We start from the raw sequence: 14,982 nt of genomic DNA on the forward strand, positions 1-14,982 counted from the left end.
TATTATAAAATTTATTGAAAACTGAGTAATAATAAAATGATAACTGATTTTTTTATTCAAAGAAATATATGTTTATTATTTTATTATACTCAATTATTAATAAATTTTGTGATATTTAATCATGTTAGGGGGTTATAATTCTTTCAAAAATAAAACTCAAACTAGAAATATAATTGTAGAAAGCAAGAATTAATTTTTGCGCCAATAATAAATGAATTAATTAATGCAATGGAGAAAAATTGTTAAACAAGAAGACTTTCGCCGCGGCCTGTGCCACCGTCGAAGGTAAGAGTGGAATCGCTTAGGACATTTCTGTGTTATTTATAACATATTTTCCCTACAAATCAATCCACCGGGTCCAAAAATCGTTGCTCTCTCTCGAAGGTAACACTGATGTTTCTCGCTCTATGATCTCTAATCGCCTTCCCATGTTGAACTGAATTATTGACAAGAAGCAGGAACAACGAAGTGTCTTCCTGCGACTTGTTCCTGGTTTGCCAATCTGTGTCTTCTTTTTTGTGGTCGAGAAGCTAATTTCTTAGTTGTATTGGTCTTCCCTTTTTTTTTTTTTTTTGGGTGGGATTTTTATCATCAGTTCACCACTGAAATTTTTTCGTCAATTGATTTTTCGAATTTTATGCTGGATCGATGCTGGTTAAATTACTTCTCATGCACTGACTTAGCTTTATTTTGAACTGAATTGTTGACCATAAGCATTAAGCAATAACAACGAAGTGTCTTCCTGTGACTTATACCCTGTTGCCTGTCTCTGTCTTATTTTTTGTGCTTAACCAGTTGATTTGCTCAGTAATTTTTATCCTGGCTATTCAGTCCAATTTTTGAAGCGGAATTTTTTTATCAGCTGTGGCCGCTGTAATTTTAAATTGTTCCCATTTTACGTTGGATCATCGATGCTAATCAATTACCATTGATGGACTGATTTGGCACAGTTGGCAGTAAGTTTGAACTTTCAATGTGGTTGATTTGATCCAAATCCTGAAATGTATAAACCTGGTGTTTCTGTACTTCATCTTTTACTCCCACTTTGGCTTCGGTGAATTTCCTTTTTAGTTCTTAACTTTGAAGCATCGATTCCTAAAAATGGAGTTACATCTTGTTCGATATATATCCATCACTCATATCTTGTGTCAGAATCTGTGTTATTACCATTGCTTCTTAAATTGTTCACTTTTTCGGTTCCTACTGCTTATTAAATATAGAGTTTAGTTCTTTGATTGTTTTTCATGTTCTTAATTATCATCTTAATATTTTACTGTCTCTATTTTTCTCATGTGTGTTTCTTTTCATTAACAGTTGAATTTTTCTTTCTAATATGTTGTAGGATATTTTTCCTTGCTGACCTTTTATTCCTGAATTTCAATTTGTTTCCTTTCTACATAATAATTGTGGCTTCCCCCCTCTTTGATTGGTTAAATTGCTCTAACTTGTTGTAGTGATTGCTGATTGAGTTTGGAATTGTTAATTAAGATTATTGTAATGGATTTTTTTTACCTTTGATATGATTCTTTTCCAGTTCTTGTAGCATTGACTAACAGTTTGTTTTCAAAAGGTTGACAGAGAAGAGAACAGGCTTTATAAGGGTAAAGAACTGAGGAAAGTTCAGCCCATGATAATCTGATATCCAACTGCATGAGGAAGACCATGGCGCGGCTTCACCTTTATTTCTAGTTCTTTTGGTTCTTGGCTCTTTCTTTGCAACTTATAATTTGGTAACAATGATAACTCGCTACACATCTTCCACAAACTTGACAGTTGACGAAATTGATGTTAAATTATCATTTGACCCCATTGTTGAGATGCCTGAGACTGTAAAGAATCAGAAGAGACCAAAAGCACTGTTTCATGTAGCCTTAACAGCTACTGATGCAACATACAATAAATGGCAATGCCGCATCATGTACTACTGGTATAAAAAGAAAAAGACCTTGCCTGGTTCAGAGATGGGAGGATTCACTAGAATTCTACATTCAGGAAATCCAGACAACTTGATGGATGAAATTCCTACTGTTGTGGTTAATCCTCTTCCTCCAGGGTTGGACCGGGTGAGGATGCTGCTGTTATTAACAAAGCTATTTATTAATTATTTACAATCTTTATTTCCTTGTCTTTATTTTATTGCTTCAAGAAATATTCTACATGATCATTAAAGTCTGTTTGTGCGCATTACATGCTTATGTATGCATATCTGCCTATCCTTATTGTTATATTTCTATGGTTTTTTTCTGCTTTGTGAGATAAAATCTAGCTTGAAAGCCTTTCATAACACAAAATAGTAACATTTGATCCGTATTTAGGAAATATTGATTTGGAGGAATGCAATGCATCATCAAGAATAACCATTACATTACATATTTCAGTTTGATCTGATTCACATTCTAAAAGGTTTAGGGGCTTTTGAAAAGTTTTTGGAGGAGAAAAATTAGAAGCTCAGTGCTACAGACTTGGAATGTCTTGTGTGGCGGTTACTTTATTTATCTTTGGATTTAGGGTTCAATCTACTTCCAGGACACACACAAACACACACACACATCCATTTTACAAGAAAATAAAGTTGACTTATTTTCAAGGCTTACCTTAAGATATCTGTTTACTTATTGCTTTTTGCTCCAGAGTTTTCATTATTAAAATTATAATCAAAAGAGAATTTTGAATGCCGTGCTTGAAAGTTTCTTAAATGTTTAGATTCCATACATATCTTCATGTGATACGTGGGATTTTATAAAAAATCAGTTTGCAGAAATAGCTAATTAGTTGATAGTTAACGGCTGTTGCTTTAAGTAGTTAGGAAGGATAACCATTAGAATTAACTAAGTGATGTGCAATGCTCTCTATTTCTATTGACTATAATTATGATTGATGAGGGAAGCACTGGTGTTGTTAAATAAACAATTGAATAGTATTTGTGTCCCTTTTCTCAGCATACCCGAATACATTTTCCCTCTTTCTTCATTGATACCATTTAATGATTTTCTGACATATCACTTAATTTGTATGTAGGGATACATAGTTCTGAACAGACCATGGGCCTTTGTGCAATGGCTAGAGAAAGCAACAATAGAGGAAGAGTAAGCTCTTTTATACTCAGTCATCCCTTCTTTATGTCACTAATACCAGAACCTGAATTAATTCCTCCATTGTTTTTACCAGATATGTTTTGATGGCAGAACCTGATCACATTTTTGTAAATCCTCTTCCAAATTTGGCTTATGGGGAACATCCAGCTGCTTTTCCATTTTTTTATATCAGACCAGAACAAAATGAGAAAATAGTAAGGAAGTTTTATCCTGAGGAAAATGGACCTGTCACAAATGTTGATCCAATTGGCAATTCTCCTGTAATCATAAGAAAGGTAGAATTTCCTCACAAAGTTGCTAGCCTCCTACTTCCTTAGACCAGGATCCATTAACTTCTTCAATGGTCACATGATTTTCTGTGACCTTGTGATGTGGTATGGGAAGATATTTGGGAACTAGGGTCTATAACTCTATATTTTGGGCAGTTGGGGTCAGAATTTAGTTAGTGATTTGTACAAAATCTCTTGTTTTGGGGCCTAGGTTGGGTTAGCTCATATACTCCATTATTTCCTTAAAATATGTATTCAATCCATTTCAGTCATTAACTCTTGATTTTTAAATGTTGAATCTTGAGAAATGTTTTCTTTGTTATTTTGTACCCTTTCCATTTGCATCGCTTTGTCATTGTAGTGGTTCTTGCAGCCAATAATATCAACTGCTGCTTATCCTCCTTCTTGTATGGTTCATTATCCTTCTATTGAAAGATTTTAGTCAGTCAATAATTTTACATATACTCTCTCTATTTCCCTAGGACTTGCTTTCAAAGATTGCTCCAACATGGATGAATATTTCTATGAAGATGAAAGAGGACCCAGAGACTGATAAAGCTTTTGGATGGGTGCTAGAAATGTATGTCTGCCAAGTTGACACTTGTTTGAATGTAATACATTCAAGATTCTAGTGGCTAAGCATACTGGTACTTTTCATGTCATGTTAATGGTTTTTTTCTTCTTGAACCAAGGTATGGTTATGCTATAGCATCAGCTCTCCATGGCGTTCGACATATTTTGCGGAAAGACTTAATGCTACAGGTAGGGTTTAACATGAAGCTTCTGGTTTTGTACTGGGTCTTGTCATTTGATTTCAGCTTGGCACGATCATATCCAATTCTCAAATTTCTTTTTCGTCTCTGTCCATTTTTTCAGCCTCCATGGGATCTTGAAACTCATAATAAGTTTATCATTCATTATACATATGGATGTGATTACAATTTAAAGGTTAGTTATTTTCATTCCTCTTTTTGAATTATGAAAAGTTTTTGGTTGTAGGATACATGCATATGAATTTCCTTTCTTTTTTGAACACGCATCCAATTTCCTGGAACTTGCATTATTTACTATTCTGCTACAAAGCAATGCTTGGGCAGATATTATCTCTTTCTGAAAGAAACTCATCCATTTCTTATCCATTCTGATATTATCTTATAGGAGTCTTGATGATGTTTCATTAATCTTTGTGCTCAGGGTGAGTTGACATATGGTAAAATTGGTGAGTGGAGATTTGACAAAAGGTCACATCTACGCGGACCTCCCCCAAGAAACCTGCCCTTACCCCCACCAGGGGTTCCTGAAAGTGTGGTATGTCTAAGGATTTATTTCTTCTGTTCTTTTGTTTTTGTTTTTTTTTTTAAAAAAAGGGCTGCACGTGTAGAGCTGATCATGTGATTGCAAGGAGCCAAGGATTATATGGCTAGCAGTATTTTTTTGTGTGATCTCTTCTTCATTTTTCAATGGTTCATGCTTCAAAATTACAGTAGGTTCTATCACAAATTTTTATTAATCATGCATATCTTAAAAATATAACATCAATGGAATCTATTAGGAAAATGGTGTGTACTTACTATTTTTATGCCCACTGTTACCTAAAACTATGTGAGGTAGGAACTAAAGTATACACGTTGAGAAAAAAAGGAAATAAAGTATCCATATTTTGCAAGTTCAACCATTGACCCAATGATTAGACTGTTGAACTAGTTATGCTGTCGTGTTCTTCCGTTGCATGTTGGGGTTGCAGTACCTTATTTTCACCATTGCAATGGGTCCGAGTGTTGAGATTGTAGTATGGATTGAGGTTTGAAAGTTTAAAGGGAAAGGTTTGATAGGTGATGAAATTATTTTCATTATTTTGAGCAACGACACATAAAATATTAGGTTTTTATATCTTAGGTAGCTTGGGTGCCGTCTCAAGTTTGTTTATCCTAACCTTGCACAATCTTATCATAATATTTGATTTGACATCTGTGAGGAGAGAAATGATATGCTAGATTTACATGTCGTTCCGAAATTGAATCTTGCTTTATCTCTATTCTTATGTGACCATTATGTCATATGAAAGAGCAAAATCTTGTTTACCCCTCCCCTCTCTTTCTCTCATGTACATGCTCACATACACGCACGCACGCACAAACAAAAGAAAAGAAAATCAGGAGTGTTATAAGGGAAGGAAAGTCTTTCCAAAATGGACCATTGTGCATTTTGCTCTTATAGGCTCAAGCCGTTTTGACATGACCAATTTTTAACTAGAAAAGTTGTTGGGGTTTATGCAATAGACTGATTATCACTATGGAAAAATTCATATACTTAACCTTATGCACTTAAGATACTTATTTCCAATTAAATCTCTTTTATAAATTATTTAATCTATAACGATTGTTGATATTATTAACTTATTAAAATCTACATGTCTTGATATTATTGGATAAAAGTATATTAAGCATATAATGTTATGTATATAAGTCTTGCTCTTATAACTATATTACTCCTCTCATTTGCTAGTCCTGAGTTAAATTTTTTATTAGTTTAGATTTTTTATTTTTTAGATGAATTAGTGAGCATCTTAATAGATGAATTAGTAAGATGAAGATCAAAAGAAATATTTATAGAAGTTGTTGACCAAAACCTCTTAATTAACAATATTCCTAAAAGCTTAGTAAACGATAGAGCACAATGATGTCGTACAATCCATACAACTAACCCTACTTAATCGGATAAAGCTTGTTGTATCGATTTTAGATTTAGGATTAGGTTCTAGCGTTCTGCTTGCTTTTATCTGCTTTCTTTCAACTTCAACGTGGTTTTTTAAATGAAATTATAGTATATATAAATTGGGAAATATCAAATTTTCAAAATGACTAATGGCTGGCAGATAAAAACATTTTGCTTTGAGATGAATTATGAAGCCTATCACTTTTTATCTTGCATTGCAATCTTGGTATATGCTACCACACACCATAAACGTTTGTCTTTCTCCCCAAGTGCCCTATTTGGTATAACCAAAGAAAAGACTCCCCCCCCCCCCCACCAATAAAAAGAATTCCCGTTACTTTGTTTTTTCTTTTCTTTTTTGGGTAACATCTATTACTTTTTTTTTTTGTTGTATTTTATTACTTTTTGAAAGAATAGACATGAAATTTTTTTTTTTTCAATTTTTGTTTCATTTTTTTCTGTTCTCTGTGTCAAATGAGTTCCTAGTTCTTGATTACATGTTACTCTCTCCCGATTCAATATTATAAGGTACTTTTAACCAAATTATACCTTTTAATGAGTTAGTGAATTGTCTTTATAGTTATACACTATTTCTATATTAACTTTTATTTAATTGGGTGTCTCAATTAGAAAACCTTACTAATTACACCCCCTAATTAAGGGTATTTTTTGGAAAAACCTTGTAAATTGTACTTTGAAAAACCCAAAATGCCTTTTATTTTTCAATATGATACTTAAAAAAAATGCCTTATAATATCGAATGGAAGGTGTACCATTTTGTTTGATCAAATACCACCAGCTTCCTTGTTATATAACACGGAGAATTGATGTTCTAACCGAGAAAAAAAAAAATAAAGCTGAATAAAAAGATATTGAAATCACAAAGAAATAGCGCCAAGTGGTCCAGCACAATGCTATAGATCTCATACCCACCCTATGGCCTTCAATTCTCATTTGAGCAGCAAGCAAACAATGTTATTATGACCATATATAAAGCAGATTCCTCATCTTTGCCTGTCCTGGGCTGCCGGCATGTTCTTGCTTTCTTCATGAACAAGAAAACATGATAGGAAGCAACATTGACCTTCTCTTTCTCATCATGTCTCTGCAGGTAACACTTGTAAAGATGGTGAACGAGGCCTCTGCTAACATCCCCAATTGGGACACACTCTAAATCCAGGCTCAGTCTATCACCATAAGCAGAGTTTCTGTTCTGAGAATTAGAAGTAAAAAGCATAGAGGATCAATATCTGGTGGAAGGCAGCTTTATATTCCTTAAAATTGCCCCCTGATATTCGGTAAAATGACAGTTTGGCTTCTAAATTACTTGGCTGCAATGACAAAAAAATTTGCACGTCTATGAGTTAGCCCTGAAAGTAGTAAACTTGTTGAACATTAGTATCTTTTACAATTTTTGAATTACTTTGGTGAAAAGACTAGCGTGCAACAAGTTCTTTACAGAGGCTAACTTGTACCTTTTAAGGCCAAATTGTTAGTTTAATTGTTCACATGTCATGCTCATATTTGTCTTGTATGTATAGATTTTGTCCCGAACATGTCATTTGTGAAGTGTTGAGGGAAGTAGAACTAGCATTTGATTTGAAATTTGGCTCTAGTTAATTATGCTGTGTCAAGAAAAAAGTTTTATAATGCACTTGGTGCACATTACGTCATCAATATGGTGGCTAATAAAATAGTATTAAAATAGATAATCTGGTCTCATTTCCTTGTCCATTATTTTATTTGTTAAGATTATAGTTGGTATGATACCTAAAGTCATGGATTTATTTATTGGGTTGCATTATTGCTTGCTTATCGATCTACTGGAAATATTCCAACCAAGATTGGGGCTTACAAAATGGCAATAAATGGCTTGTCTATATAAAAACCGTTTTTGGATAAATGGCAATTTTGCCTTAAAAATGTCAAGTGATTCTCAGATAATAATTCAGGAATAAAAATATCCTTTAATCTTTAAATTGTTGTTAGGATATATTCCCTTGTTAAAAAATATAAGTTATTTTTAATATTTTAAAGTGTAATATTATAATCATTGTATTTTTTTTTAAAGTACTCATAATAGATAAATCACTTTATATTTATTTTAGAGTGAAACATTCTATTAAATAGAAATAAATATGAAAAGATTATGTTAGTTTGAAGACAAGAAACTATTTTTTTGAGATGAAATTTAATTAAAAATGTTTTATGTTTTTTAAAGGAGAGAGTATAATTTTTCTACCATCATGTACGAGTATTAAAATTATGTTTGATAAGAAAAAAATTAAGTGAAAAATCAATTACACTAAAAGGAAAATGAAGAAATGTCCATTTTTGTGGTATATTTTTTCATTTTGTCTCAGGCAACCTCAATGAAGAACTTTCCGTCACATAATATCTAGTTGTCTTTTGAATAAGATTATGTCAAATAAGGGAAAAAATGTAAACAATAAATTAAAAAATAAAAATGATCTCCAACAAATAGAATCATCTTTTTTAAAAGGTCCAAGTGGACTGACCAAGACAATATGTTTAACTTGATCAGTTCAGAGGATGCTTGTGCATCTTATTCATTTTCCATGATCTTAATGAAGTTATGAAATTTCTAAGTCTTTTGTAGATGATAGCTTCCATGACTAGAAGAACCATAGGTGACAAGAGGATGGATGGGTGGAGTCTTAGAGTTGTATGGTACTGAAAATGATGTCTTATGACTTATCTCTTATAATGTAACACAGCAACATCATAGCTAGTGCTCATTTTCTTGCAGAGCTGAGCTTGACTGCACTAAGGTCTTCATCAGTGGATTTGAATTTTAAATATTAAATATTAAATATTAAATATTAATACTCATAAAAGAAGGAAAGAAAGAAAGAAATATTGTGTCACTTGTTATAAAGTATAGTTTATGAAACAACCATATCAACTCTGTTCATAGGTCCAGAATTTAATTTGTCCATTTCATGTATGGTCCTTAGAGTTTTTCTTGAATAATGTGTATAGCACAATGTTATACCTTTTCTTAAGAAATCTAGCTCTTTAGTGGCTTGAGATTTGGTTTCTGCGGAAAAACATGAAAGAGTAATTTTAAATAAGTTTATATGCGTTACAAATATAAAAATAGATAAATCGTTTTAATTGAAATATACAAGTAAATCATGTTCTCTAAGTCAATAATAATAATAATAATAATAATAATAATAATAATAATAATTAAACCAACAATCATTGGTCCTAAGAAAAATGAATATAATAGTTTAAGTATGAGTCTCAAATTCAAATTCATGTGAATGAATAAAAAGTATTTTTAGAGAATTACCCTCAATTGAGTCCAATGATAAAGAAATCTAACCTAATTAAATAGCTATATAATAATAATAATAAGCCTAGTAATCATGAACATAGCTTCCCTATGCCGTTTTTGGTTAATCTCTTTTCTTCAATAATTTGCCACTACCATTATTCCAGTTCGCTTTTATATATTTAAATTAACACTTCCTTCCCTAGAGCAGTATAATGCCACTCACTATATACTTTATGGTTACCAAGAGAACCAATAAGACGCTGCACTTCTTGATCATATAATATATATATATATATATATAAAAAGATGCTTGTGACCTACTAGAGGTGGTGCAGAAGAAGATCTAGATCACGTCCTCATGCACTGTCCACTAGCTCAATCCAGCTGGCAACTCATTACCACATTGTTGACTTCTCCCTTAATCTCGCCCTTCAATGATGGACATGGAAACAAATCTGAAACTCAGTTTCAGAAACCAGCAATGAAGGAAACGAAGACTCTTCTGAGGGGACTCACTACTCCTCTGCTTTTGCGCAGCAGCGGAGGTTTACCCATTGTCCTATTACTTTGGAGAGATATTTTCTGATCTCAACGGAGCCTATTTTTTTACACTCATAAAAAGAAAATTAATCACAGTTAGTTAATTTTGGACAAAATTTTCTGAAGAAAGAGTCCTAAATATTGATTTGGACAGTTGAAAATAGAAATCTTCACTGTAAATTGAGTTACATTTAAAATTTTAATGTTGAGTTTATAATTAAAACTTTTAAATTTGTAATTATTTAAAAACATATTTATAGTTAAGATTAGTTGAGAGAAAATACTTATATTTTGGACTGAGAAGAGTATTTATTACACTCAAGGACACAATTAAAAATATGTAAAAATTTTCAAAAAAATCAATATTTTAATCAACTTTTTTTATGAATGTAAATTAATTATCAATAACTTATGTTCTTGTCTAAAAAGAAATATGAATTATAGATCCCCTCATAAGCATGTTTGGGTAACACTCAATCTAAACCATATTTGAGATTTGCTTTTACTAAACTAACAAATAATTAAATCTCTCAAATGTATTTTTAATGTATGTAAATTGAAATCTAAATGGTTTTGGCGATGGGCTAGTTAATGAAGTTATATTACCATGAGTATGACAGAGCATTGTGCAAGAGATAATGATGATCTCACCCATCTTTTGGCTTCAGAAACCTTTACCTGACCATTTGTTTTTTTCCCTTTGCTTCTTTTACATAACTGTTTTGCAGCCAGGTGGTTTTTTTTTTTTTTTTAATGCTTCAGTGCTGTGGCTTTGTAAATTCTTTTGACAAATGAAGCTTCCCATTTACTCGGGGAAAAAACATACTGAAATGATATAATGAGAATGGAATTCAACAATCAATATACAAAACAAAATTTATTACATATCCTGCTATTTACAAATTGCCATTGAATATTGATGATGATGCAATTGATGTTCAAACTCTTTAAAAAGATTTATATCTTTTCAATTATACTCTCTGTAAATATTTTATATAAGTGACTTAATAATGAAAATCTAAATTTCAATACATCATTTTTTTCAAAATAATAATAAATGACACAAGAGTATAGTTAAAAAAAACTATCTAATATTATATGTTTTGGACTTAATAAAGAATTCTAAAATTGTCTCATATTATAATTGGGAAGGAATACTAATTATCAGTGACATAGTTGATTTTAAACTCTGCACAATATTTAAAAAAAAAATGTTAAGAGTCACTTTTATCTTTAAATTTTTCCTTTAAAGTTTACAAGTACCCTAAACTTAATAATTGACATTAGGTAATTTTTGTCCTTAAATATTTGAAATCCACTACCTCATCGCTTCACCGTTAATGCATCTCATCATATTTTTTGTATTTGAATTAAAAGTTACTTTTGCCCTCGAGTTTAGGGTACTTATAGATTTTAAAGGAAAAGTTTAAAGGCAAAGTGACCTTAATCTAAAAAACGTTTCTAAGTTAGAGTAGTGGCACTGACACATAGGGAATGAATATGAAGCACAAGACGATGAACAGAAGGAAATGGGATACAGTCTGTGAAGTACCACTTACAGCATTTTAGTGTACACATGCAGCAAACTCTGTTTGTCTCCCTCTCCACTACACTCCATCTCCCATGCATACCCTAAGTGCCTAAAATGTCTCCCACCGGCAAATATTCTCTCCATCCACATCATTCAATCCTTTCTAATCAATTATGTAAGAGCATGTACACTTAAAAAATGATTCATCATCTCTTGACCCACCTAAAATGGTCTCGCCCAGCTTAATTTATATTTTTATGGACTTTTATTAAAGTCTCTCCAGCTTGATGGGGGACAAATCAGGATACTAGTTGCTCTGCACAAGTTTTTTTTTTTTTTAAAAAAATAATATTCTATTCTTTTATTATTGTTTTATGATTAGATAGCTTAATAGAAAAAAAAAATATTTCTCACATCCAAAACTTGAACTCAATATCTTACTTTTTTTTAATTCCATTGCTCGTTATCTTAAGAAACTTGAGGTATTAACATCTTCCATCTAGACTAATCCAAACTCATGTTATGTGAGATTATTATTATCTACAACAATCTCACGAGTATCTTATGATATCTTTGAGATATTTACTTAATTCGATCGGGTGTTTCATAAATTGACTTGAGATTGTTGAATAAGATGATTCAACTTTTTTAACCATTTAAACCAAGCACCCTCATTCTGAAATTTACTTGAAAAAATATTGTTACTTAGGTTTTTCAAATTCACTTCATAATTTACCCGCAAAGTAAGAGCAGAGGATTGATGTTGCTTTCTTTCACCCATATTTCTTTTTTTCCCCCTTAATTATTCTTATATATACTTCTTCCATTTAAAAATATAAGATATTTTTGAGGAGTTTGATATTAAAAAATACAAGGCATTTTTAGTCTTTCAAAATGCAATCATTGCCTTTTTTTTTAAAGTGTCCCTAATGATAATAACTTTATATTTATGATAGAGTGTTTAATAGGGATAATAGGAAAAATAGGGTTAGTCTGAAAGTAGGTAACTACTTTATTAGGAGGTGAGATTCAGTTAAAAATACCTTATACTTTTTAATGGAGGAAGAATATATATATAGTTATGACATTAAACAATTTGTTTTTATGCATATTTGATATTTCTATAACCAGAATTAGGGACCATGTTAGTAACATATATATATATATATATATTATTACATTCAAGAAAAATATCATTCAAAGACTACTAAAATAATTTAATATCAAACTAAAAAAATTCTAAAATATCATTGTTAGACTGGAAGATTGATTTGAAAATGATTTTAGATGGAAAAATACTATAATATCCTTGTTTTTCTTTTTCTTTTTTAAAATTTGTCAATTAATTAATGGTTTTATGTTAAATGCAAATAGCTACTTGTTATTTAATGAATAGTTGCTTGTTAGAACATAATTCACATTTGTCCTTTCTCACAATTAAGTTTTTTAAGATTGTTGAGTTTGTTAAATGTGAATGAATATTTGTTAATTAACAAATGGCTATTTTTTGAAACATAACCTACATTGGTTCTTTTTCACAATTGAACTCTTTTATATTTTTGAACTTGTCAATTAATGAATGGTTTCTTATTAAATGCAAATGAGTATTTATTAATTAATAAATAGTTACTTGTTAAAACATGATTTACACTTATCCCTTTACATAGCTAAGCTCTTTCATATTCATGAACTTGTTAATTAGCTAATGATTTTTTATTAAATGAGAATGAATTTTAGTTAATTAATGGATAACTACTTGTCAATAAAAAAGAAAGGCAGGGTAATTATAGTCTTTTTTATCTAAAATTATTTTCAAATCAGTCCCCTAATCTTACAATAATATTTTAGAATATTTTGATCTTTGATTGTTATTAAATATCATCAGCGGTCATTCAATGATATTTTCTATTTCTTTTTTAAAACTTATCAATTATGGAATGGTTTCATGTTAACTGGGAATATATAATTGTTAATTAATGAATGACTACTTGTTAAAATATGATCTATACTTGTCCGGTTATCCCTTCTCATAACCAAGTTCTTTCATATTTTTAAACTTTTCAATTAGTGAATAACTTCTTGTTAAATGTAACTTGGTACTTATTAATTAACGAATGGATACTTATTAAAACATTATCTATATTTGTCCCTTTCCACAATCGAGCTCTTTTATATTCTTGAAATTGTTAATGAACAAATGGCTTCTTGTCAAATGCAAATGAGTACTTGTTAATTAACAAATAATTTCTTTTTGAAATATAATCTACATTTATCCCTTCCCACAATCAAGCTTTCATATTCTTGAATTTGTTAATTAGCTAATGGCTTCTTATTAAATGCGAATGGATACTTATTAATTAATAAATGACTATTTGTTAATGAAAAAAGAAAGGCAAGGGTATTATAGTATTTTTTCATCTAACATACTTTCAAATCAGTCCCTTAGTATTACAATGATATTTCAAAATTTTTTAGTCCTTGATTGATATTAAATATACTCAACAGTCCTTCAATGATATTTCTCTTATATTTAACCTTTTTTTAAAAAAAAAGCAAAGAATTATTTCTGATATTATATATATATATATATATATTATATAATATTATGAAAGTCAATTTCATCTTCAAAACTTGAATTTAATTGAAAGAATAAGAAGTGACAAAATAAATTAACACTTTACGCTAGTATAAAAAAAAAATACGGATATTCCCATATCAAAGCACTTACGTAAAAAAGTTTGGATCGTTAATTGAAATTTCATGAATAATTTTTTTACGAACAAAAAATTAGGTATAATAGTTAAGTTTTGCTGTAAATTTACTATATACTTATCACAAGTAATTTTTTTACACTCAATACATCATATAACTAGATTTTTTTGTACATTTTATTAAATCTAAAAACTAAGACCCAATTCACCACTTTAAAATGATGTGACTTGCTATTTCGTATTAATATATGAGATAATTACACAATTTTTTCACAACGCAATTAAATAATACAAGCTTCATTAATAAATTAGCAGGGCAAAATGATAACTATAATCTTACTCTGCTTTATCAATAGACCTTGTGTTGTTTAATTGTATTGTGGGAAAACTCAACATAATTCTCCCTTGATTTATTTTCTTTAATGCTTCGAGAAGAAAAATGTAGAAGAAGGAAAACTAAGAGGACAATCCTAAAAATAGTATAAAAAAAATAGAGAGAGAGGGTTAAATGGTAAATTGGCCCCTAAACTATATATCTATGAGCATATGGGACTTTATACTTGTTTTTGGTGCAATGTTTTCTTTCAATATCTCAAAACAGTGTGATATGACTCTTACCATTAACAACTATTAATTTTAACAATTAATTAATTAAAAAAATCATAGAATTTCTTGGTCCTTTTATGTAAGTTTTTGGGTCATTTTTTGTAGTTTTGAGTCTTTTTGTAAATTTTGGTATTTTTTATAATTTTTGAGATTTTTTTCTATTATTTTATGGTTAAATAATAGTTAAAATTAACTTTTGTTATTAGTTGGG

General features: G+C 30.3%; 1 protein-coding gene across 1 annotated transcript; it reads left to right on the plus strand.

Annotated features, from left to right (window-relative positions):
• Positions 1 to 259: 259 nt before the first annotated feature.
• LOC129296607 (hydroxyproline O-arabinosyltransferase RDN2-like) lies at positions 260 to 7,801 on the plus strand. Its single transcript, XM_054935196.1, has 9 exons — positions 260 to 384; positions 1,571 to 2,063; positions 3,019 to 3,086; positions 3,169 to 3,370; positions 3,847 to 3,944; positions 4,057 to 4,126; positions 4,241 to 4,312; positions 4,559 to 4,672; positions 7,191 to 7,801. Exons 2-9 carry the CDS (start codon positions 1,737 to 1,739, stop codon positions 7,251 to 7,253), a joined length of 1,014 nt encoding a protein of 337 aa, XP_054791171.1. The 5' UTR covers positions 260 to 384; positions 1,571 to 1,736; the 3' UTR covers positions 7,254 to 7,801.
• Positions 7,802 to 14,982: the final 7,181 nt, after the last annotated feature.

Source organism: Prosopis cineraria, unplaced genomic scaffold, assembly GCF_029017545.1.
Source record: "Prosopis cineraria cultivar Desert tree isolate PC_DT_omini unplaced genomic scaffold, ASM2901754v1 PC365, whole genome shotgun sequence".
NCBI classification, from domain to species: Eukaryota; Viridiplantae; Streptophyta; class Magnoliopsida; order Fabales; family Fabaceae; genus Prosopis; species Prosopis cineraria.